A 9,653-nucleotide genomic window follows, 5' to 3' on the forward strand; every position below is an offset into this window, starting at 1 on the left:
TATTTGCTTGTGCTATTTGTTTCATTTATTATTCCAAGTATTTCATTAATCCTCATTTTCACTAAAATCTCATTTTTTATTAAAAGGATTTTCAAGTTCAATTAATTTTTTAAAACAACCCCTTCACCCCCCTCTTGGTGTTGGTGCCATTGCTATTCAAACCTAACAATAAGGAAGGAGAACAAACAAACTCAACCACAAACATTGTATTCAAAGAAGTTTTCCAGAATTTATAATATTTAATCTTATTATAAATTCCATTTCTTGTGATATTTACAATCTAATAAAATTAAATTGTGGTATTTTCAATATATATTTAAAGTTCATATATGTTTTATATCTTCATTTGTGAATTCATTTTCCGTGCATCGCATGGGTGAAGAACTAGTTATTGACTTAAACTTTTAGGATTTTTGATTTGACTATTCAACTTCTGGGTTTATCAAATTTAGATGACATGAATATAAATTGTTAACATTAATGTTAATTTAATATCTTTAAATTAATATTTTATTATAAATTAATTAATTGATGAAATAATGCAGATTTAACTTTAAATTAATATTTTTTAGAAGTTTATTAATTGTTAAAATAGAAGACATTAATGTTTCAGGTTGAGTTTTACATCTATATTAGCAAATGATCATCCCCCACAATGTGTTGGTTTAAAGGTATACAAATTATATTATTTTTATAATTTTAAAATACAATTTAAATATGTCAAATATATATTTTTTGAAATTATAGCCAAATTCTTAAAATAGTAAGAGGTATTGAGTTTAATATTTCATGACAATCACTTAAGGAAAAAAAAACACTTATTTGGTTCAAGAATCATAAAATACTAATAGTAATTATTTTTTATTTAAATAAAACTGTTTACATTAATAAAACTTTACAATTTTTTTTGGATTTGAAAATGAGAAAACTAAAATAGTGATTTTAATGTAATTTAAATACTAATAGTGATTTAACATTTTTTTTTGGATAATATTTCATGTAGTTTACATTAATGTAATTTAATGGTAAAACTGAGATCAATATTAAGTTATATCTTATTTGTTGTCATTTTATTACACATTAATTTATCTTTTTATTTAGTCATTTAATTAATTTTTAAAATTATTTTGTAATTAATAAAACTTTACAATGTCCTTTTAGTTTATTTACCTCTATATTGTGTGACAATAATCAGGTAAACTAGGAAGTTAGTTGACTAGATTGATTAAGCAAGGCAGTTGAGTAGAGGCAATTGAGTAGCAAGGCGGATCACTTGAGTGAGTGATGAAACACAGTAATCGAGTCAAAAGGAAAATTAGTCGATTAACAAGAAAGAGATTGTCTACTAATTAAAGAAGAACAATAATACGACAACTTGCCACTAAGTAATAATATTAAGCAACCACACCTAGATAAAATTCGAAATTTCGCCATACTTAAATAACAAGTGATAAGAAATTATTAAATTAAATTAAAAATTTGAATTCTTAAAAAATTCAAAAGCTGTAAGTGAGTAATCGTGTCTTCTCTTATATATAGGAGAGAAGTCCTTGATTATTTTGAATGTTTTGGGGAATTATAACAGGCACCTGAGGATCTTAGGTAGATTAAATGATTAGTATTCGGGTGATTCCATGGAGAATATAGGTCAATAACTCTTTAGTGGCATGGGAAAGATGAGAGATTGATTAATGAGAGAAATTAAGAAATTAGATTCTTGAGTTTTGGCTCTGTACTAGAATAAGTTGACACCCATTAAAGGAGAATCTTGGCAATTGCTAGAGGAGTGTTCATGAGTCTTGGGTCGGCAAAAGTTGGGTTGGAGGGCCCATCTTTGTCCAAGACCAGAACTAGGGGAGATGGCTATTGTGTTTCAATAACAAATAATTTTAGTTTAATTTTAATTAATATCTTTAATACTATAAATAATTCTAGTGTAATTTTAATTTAATCTAATTAATGTACTTTAAATGCTTTAGGATGAATTTTATATATGTGTTATGACTTTAGAGATTATTAAACACTCTCGTTAATATTTACTCGAATAATCCCAATAATAATGGTTAAGTTAGTCTTTTTGCTATCTATACACTAAATATTCTTGTAAGAATATTACAACACCAAAGAAGAGATACTTGGAGAAAAAGTTTGAAACTCTACTTTTGATGGATGATAACAAATGATGGGACACACCCTTTTATTATTCATATGTGTAAGATAGTTGAAGAAATTGAGACAAATTAAAATTATCCAAAATTTAAGATTTAGAAAGTATTTAGTTGATTAAATTAATAGAAAATGAGCTCTTACAGGATGTCCTTAACTCTAAAATGGTTGATAGTTCATTGGCGAGTATTGACAAAATGTAGGAGATCATAAGATTGAGACACTTTCTTAAATTTCAATCTTAATTAATTAATTACTCAGCCCAAATCCACCCTCTTATAGTTGAATCTTGAATGAATAGAAGCTCACATTTTAAATAATTCGAAGAACTTTAATAATTATTATCTGATGATAGAATATAAATCTGTGGTTGGGTAGTGTTTGGAATCTCAAAAGATAATTAATTAATTACTTGATGTGCTTTAAGAATGAATTATGTGGCATAATACTTGTTCGGCCGGGGCATAGCAGTTGTACGGCTGGGGCTCGAGGGTGGCCGGTGGGGTTGGCTGACTGAAGGAGCTGGATGTCAGAGGTGACGTTAACTTACCCGAACGCCAATTTAGCATTTACAATATGTTACATAAAGTGAAGACTCGAAGGCGCCACGCGTCGTACTCGTTCCTTCCGACGCCCTCGGTTTGTGGGAAGGTGGACTGTGATAAAGTCAATTACAAGGATAATAAAGTCAACCTTCATTATAGCTAACAGGTATTTGCGTCCGAGTCGGGGAATCACATAACTGATATATCATTATTAAATAATTCGATTAATCACGAGTTGGATTCTCATATTCAACAGTAAAACAAAGTTTAAAACTTATAATTTATTTTTTTAATATAATTAAGAACACGAACATCATCTTAACTAATAATGATATTTATATTATTTAATAATATTTATTGTTATTAACTTATTATTTCAGTTTTATATAACTAAATAAATTTAATATAACCACTTGGCAATTTTCGTAATTATTATTATTATCCTGACTAAATTTTATATATTGAATTACTATGCCATCTTATTAAAATAACGTAATATTCTGTCACATGTTTATCACCTTAAAGGCATTATTATTAAAATAATTACAATAATTAATATTAAGGCTTAATCCAAGTGCGGTCAACTTTGTAAGTTTTACATCACTAATCCTCTCCAATAGGAACATATTTTTTCTCCTAGTTTCTCAATATTTTTCAATAGAATATTCTACTTTTTCTATGTACCTTATAGATATATTTTTGACCAAATACATAATTTTATTATTTTACTTTAATATTTTTTATGTGATTATTTGAATTTTTGTTATTTTAATTATATTTTCTTAAATTATAATTTTTGAGTTAATTGTACATCTTAATTATGCAAAAAAAATAAAAATAAAAAATAAAGTCAATAAAACATAAAATCAAAAGAAGAATTCAAAAAAGAGAGAAAAAAAAAAAGAAAAAGAAAGACTTATTGTGGTCACTCTCATCATTGACCATGATCATTAGAGTTGCTATAATAGCGAGGTCATGCTACTTGTACACTAAGATCTACATCTTAGATTACACTCAGATACATAAATGATTAAAATACTCTCACCAAAATTATAAATTTACTTTTCTTACCCTTGATTAATTGTCTCATTCTCTCTCTCTCATTTTTCCTATGGTCACTCATTACAATTGTTTTGGTTGTTGCCATTCTCTTGTCATTGTCATCTCATCACCTTGTCTCGCATTAATCATCATCTCATCTCACACAAATCATGGTGAATTCTCCTTCTAATAATAATTAATACGAGGTGAGATAGCAGTCGATGTGAGGCAAGCAACACTAACCATTGTAAAAGGTGATTATTTAAAGAAGAGGAGAGACGGGAGCCAAGAGAAACAAATTTACAATATGTGGTCTAGAAAAAGCGATTTTGTGCACGAGGAAGTAAGGCGCACGTGCTAGTCCTTTCGTCATACCGCGTAGCTCCGACAGATGCCACCTGGATACCGGACCAAGCAGCTTTAGGGGGGGCAGTGCTTCAATCAACACGCGCTGTTGACTGCTCATTCACTGCTCCTAACAGCCATTTCTCTCGCTCACCGATCACCGTTCCACCACGGTATATATTCAGAGCCGCCACTGCAAGGACAGTGTTCTCAACACGCCCCTCGAAGTTCTCCTGTCTTCCGTTTTCTTCAGCTAGCTATTTGTTTCAACATAAGTTATATATATATATATATATGGTGAGGCCGGAGGAGGAGGCAATGGCGGCCGAGCGGAGCAGCGACGGCCATGGCGCCACCAGGTACAAGGGCGTCAGGAAGAGAAAGTGGGGCAAGTGGGTGTCGGAGATCAGGCTGCCCAACAGCCGCGACCGCATTTGGCTCGGTTCCTACGATTCGCCGGAGAAGGCGGCCAGGGCTTTCGACGCCGCTCTCTTCTGCCTCCGCGGGCCCTCCGCTAACTTCAACTTCCCCGACAACCCGCCCCACATCCCCAGTGGCGGCTCCCTCAGCTCCGCCGAGATCCAGGTAGCCGCCGCTCGGTTCGCCAATTTCCAGTCGCAGACCAGTAACTACTCGGCTCATCGTTCTTCTTCTTCTTCTTCGTCGTCGTCTTCGACGTCCGAAATGCATGCACGCCTAGAGTCTCTGTCTCCGTCGGTCTGCTGCGGCGTGGGGACGGGCCAAGTGGGGGGCATGGTGGACAGGACGTTTTTGAATCATTTCGCCGGCATGGGTCCGTCTGATAATACTAATCCTGCTCCGCTGGCGGCGTCGTTTGATGCTTTCCCGGAGTTCGACGATTTCTCGAACGATTTCTTTGTGCCGCCGCTCCCCGGAGCAACGGATTATGGAGAAGAAACTTCCGATGGCGCTTGCACCCACGATTCATTTCTGTGGAATTTCTAGTGAAGTAGGCGAAAGCGGCAATAATTGGATGATTTGAGAAAACTGGAAAATAGCAAATATCGCTGACACTAAAGTAGCTAAGCTAGTTAATAATACAACACATCACATCTTTAACTCAGTTAAACCTTGCTTTTTCTGAGGTGAAAAAGTACATTTCAGTTTTCAGATATCTCAACTTACATATATGTGAGATATATTACAGCATATGTATGCCTTTGTATTAGTGTTTGTGTATTTTTTTACCTCATGTAATCAAATAAAGTGACAGCGTGACAATATATTATTAAAAATATATAAAGTATGAGAGTAGCTAGGGATTAAGTTGGTTTTGATATTTGGAAAAGAGATCCATATGGGTTGGTTGGAACTTGGAATATACCTTTGTGCCAAAAGAAGATCAAAAGATAATTTGATAAAATAGAGTGAAGATGAGTAATTAATATATATATATATATTTTTAATTTTGAAGGGGTAAAAAAGTAATATAAAAATGTTTTATTTATATTTGGAAAAACAATAAAAATGGATGGAAGGCCAAATGACTTACTTATTATACCATCTTCAAAAAAATTATAAAGATTAATTGACTTAAATACAAAATTAAGTTGTTTTTTTATTTATTAATTTCTATTTCAACCATTTTCTCTTAATTTGGGTTGTCACAAAAATTAGAGGTTCGAAAAAAAATAAATTAAACAAAAGTGAAGTGTCCCACCTTACCCCTTTTCATTGAAACAAACAACGGCCAACATTAATCAACCTAAAGTGAAAATGACTTATGAGAAAGCTCTATATCCCAACACCACTGTATATATGTCTCCCTTAATTTTTCCACGTGTGTATTAGCGACAACCAAAGTGGAAACAATCTAAAGTGATTTGTGGGAAAACAACATCTCAACATGATATTTATTTATTTATTTTTTTCTCACTAAAAGGAATAAGATTTGGATTGGTTCAACCTATCTTGCCAAATTCATGGTTTCACCCATGAAAGTGAAGATGATATGGGTAGGGTCAAACACACGTTACATGTCATTAAAGGGTCCTAACATTATTTCGTTAATTAGGTTTTTATAGTTGCTTTATTTCTTATTAAATTTTACAAAGCATAGCAACGTCCCACATGGGACAAATTAACATGATCGATGCATTTGAGACTCTTGAGAGTTAAACTCGAGATTTTAAAATTCACCATCATATTTGTGTATGCCTACTGCCATTACAAGAAAAAGATTGTTATTGATGATTTTTGAACAAGGAATTACCAGCAAAGACCTTTATTGGTCGCAATATAACTTCCAATAAAGATTTCTTGGTAGTTAATATAGAATTGCCAACAATAGACTTTATTGTTGGCGATTTTTCAATTGCTGAGAATAAGGATAATTATTCACCTTGCTAGGAATAACAAAGGAAAAACGATGACATTTTTGTCTAAAATGACATCATTTTGCTCGACATACTCTTCTTCTCCATTTCTTCTTTCTTTCTTCTTCCTCTTCCCACGCATAGAACCCCTAATTGTCATTTTTGTCGTTTTCTTCCTTTCTTTGGCTAGTGAGACCCATCTCTCCCTCTTTTTCTCTTTCTCTATCTCTAAGAACCTAGAAATTTGGGTATGCTTTGTCTTCACTAACCTAGATTCAAGTCATAAACCCATTGGGTTCACCACTCGCAAACCTGGATTTAATTAGTTTTTTTTTGCTAACTTTTATTTTGTTTATTTATGACTTAAATGGTTTATTGAATTTCATCTATAGCCTAGATGATGATTTTTTCACTTGAATATGGCTATTAAACTAGGCGATGATCAGGTGACATGGCGAAAAACCTGAACAAAAGCATTTGGCTATAGCAAGGAACTGAGGCATACTTGTTAAATTGAAATACTGAAGGATTAAGAACTTAGTTATATTGTTGCTTGAGCTGTAATTGTTGAGAAACCTAGATCTAATTCTAGGGTTTATGTGCCTATGATATGGCCAGGGACTGTATGTACAGAATGAAGAATCATACTCCTAGATAAATATTTTATGCAATGTGATTTTAAGAGCTCTCATTGGATAAATCTTTCAAGGGGTTGTTAAAATTTATTCAAATTAGTTGATTGTGTATTCCTGCACTAGTGAGGTCGACCATTTCCAAGAATGAGATAATAGGTTGATTAGTTCTATACAACTGAAATCATTATGAGTATTGTATAAAGTATATCAATCACTCTAACGTAATATAGGTTCTTTTTCTACAAGAATAGGCCTATCAAGAGATTTGTGTAAATGTTGATACAAGTTGGATTCATATATAAAATAGGCTAGATTCTTTGCATGAATAAGAGATTTAGAAGTTTCTTCAATTTTCTTGTAGACAGAAGTCTGTTGGGATAACAATGAGTTCCCATTCTTCTCTTAGTAGGTTGTTTCCCTATTAAGGCGGCATGTTAAATTTATATGGCATTGCAGGTGTTGGTTGAGGGAGATTTATTGGGCCGTGCATAGGTGGCATGGAAATTCTTTATAGACTATAACTATACGTCTTACTTTGCAAGCGTCTATTTATTTCCTATGACAAGAGCGTACTAATTGATGCTTTCGTGACAATTACTCAACTTGTTTTTCAGATCCAAGCCTCTGGTTAGACTCGTTTGGCCTCTATACGCATCTCTCTCATTACAAGGCTTGGCCTTTGCCCATTTTTGACGGCTTTCGTCTTTATGCTTTTACTAGCCTTTTTTTTTTTACCCAAGTGTTGCTAATTCTCTTATTTGTGAGTGTTGCTTTCTAGGGTTTCTGGAAGGGTCGTCCCATGTTCCTTTCCTTCTTTTGGTTTCCTTCTACTGCTTGTATCTCTTGGATAAGTTTCCTCTAGAATCATTGATTCTTGGGAATGGTGTTGACCTCGATGGACTCCTTTATGTTTTGGTCGGTTCCTCCCTTCCTGCAATTCATCTTTGGAGTGCTCAGAAGCTGTTGTGGGCCAGTCTTCGTTTTCCATACCAATTTCATCCTTGGTTGGCATGAAATTGTAAATGAAGTGGCATGAAAAAGGTCGAATAAAGGATGGAGTAATGAGGCACCTAGTCGATTCACTAGCTTGACACTCATTTGATGAAACATATTCAAATTTTGTTGAAGATAGTCACAATGTTAGGCTTGGATTAGCTTTTGATAGCTTCAATCCATTTCAAACAATGAATGTCAATTATATTATATGGCTAGTTGTTCTTATACCTTACAATTTACTATCGTGATTGTGTATGAAACAACCTTAATTCATTTTGTATTTATTGATTGACAAATCTCATGCACCAAGAGACAATATTAATGTATTTTTCTAGTCATTAATTAAGGAGGTACGAGAATTAAAGAGCAAGGGCATAGAAACATATATGATGTTGAAAGAAAATAAATGTTTCACATGCATGCCACCTCATTATGGATGATTTAATGACTTTCTAACATGGGTCAAATGCTTATTCATGCTCTTAAACTTAATGTTTTTTTTTTTTTTTTTGTAGAACTCTAAACTTTTCATGATTCCAAATGTATTCTTGAACTTACGCCAAAAGCATATTTATACTCTTAAACTTTTGCCTTTTTTTTTTTTTTTTGTGGAACTCTTAACTTTTCGTAGTTTTAAATATGCTCCTGAACTACACAAAATTATTTATTTAAACATTTGACCAACAAGTGATACACATATGCGTTGACGTGGCAGTTTTGCAACATCTACTCAACTCTCTCTCTATTTGGCATTTCCTTTCTTTTTGGTGTATCCTCTCTTTCCAGCGTTTTCTTAACTTCTCCTCTCAACATTTCCTTAGCTTTCTTTCTCTCTCTGATGTCTCATCAACTCCCTCTCTTTCTCTAACTGCATCTCATATCTTTTTGACATCTCCTGCTTTTCCTTCGACTTCGTTTCTTTTGAATGCATCTCCTACAAGAAATGCTACCCCCAAATTGACCCTATCTCTGATCCCCCTAGACAACACGATGATCATTGACTCGTGCACATTAGTGACTTGTCTAACTCAATTGGCTTACGTAGCCTAATCGGAGGAGTCATAGAAGATGCTAAAGAGAGAGAGATAGGGGGAGTTGATGAGATGTCGAAAAAGTGTATGTCAGTGTATGTGCGTATTACTTGCTGGTTAAGTATTTAAAGGAGTAATTTTGCACAATTTAAGAGCACATTTGGAACCAAAAAAAATTTAGAGGTATAAATATACTTTTGACCTAAATTCAAGGATACATTTAAAACTACAAAAAATTTAAGATTAAAAAATATATATAAAAATTAAAGAGGCTAAATATGCTAACTTATTTTGATGGAGTACTAAGGGAGCAATTTAAAGGGCAACTATGACTTTTACATCTAACTTCAATTTAGAGGAGAAATATATATAGCATCAATACTCCAGTCTAATGTCCAAAAATAATGGATAAATTAAGTAAATATTCTTGAACCTTGGTCATTCACTCAAGCACCTTTTGAATTTTAAACTTTGTCCAATTAATTTTTGAATCTTTAAAAGTTAGCTAAAATGCTCCTTAAATTAATCACACCTCCAAAATTTTGCCCCATTAAAAAA

The 9,653-nt window shown here is 33.0% G+C and overlaps 1 protein-coding gene across 1 annotated transcript; it reads left to right on the forward strand.

Annotated features, from left to right (window-relative positions):
• Positions 1-4,291: 4,291 nt before the first annotated feature.
• Positions 4,292-5,474, forward strand: LOC127806581 (ethylene-responsive transcription factor ERF017-like). Its single transcript, XM_052343962.1, has one exon. It carries the CDS (start codon positions 4,392-4,394, stop codon positions 5,061-5,063), a length of 672 nt encoding a protein of 223 aa, XP_052199922.1. The 5' UTR covers positions 4,292-4,391; the 3' UTR covers positions 5,064-5,474.
• Positions 5,475-9,653: the final 4,179 nt, after the last annotated feature.

The sequence above is a fragment of the Diospyros lotus genome, chromosome 7 (genome assembly GCF_014633365.1).
Source record: "Diospyros lotus cultivar Yz01 chromosome 7, ASM1463336v1, whole genome shotgun sequence".
Classification (NCBI taxonomy): Eukaryota; Viridiplantae; Streptophyta; class Magnoliopsida; order Ericales; family Ebenaceae; genus Diospyros; species Diospyros lotus.

Excerpts from the sequence above, each read along its gene's own strand:
- LOC127806581 (XM_052343962.1), top strand. The coding sequence starts at position 4,392 with ATGGTGAGGCCGGAGGAGGAGGCAATGGCGGCCGAGCGGAGCAGCGAC.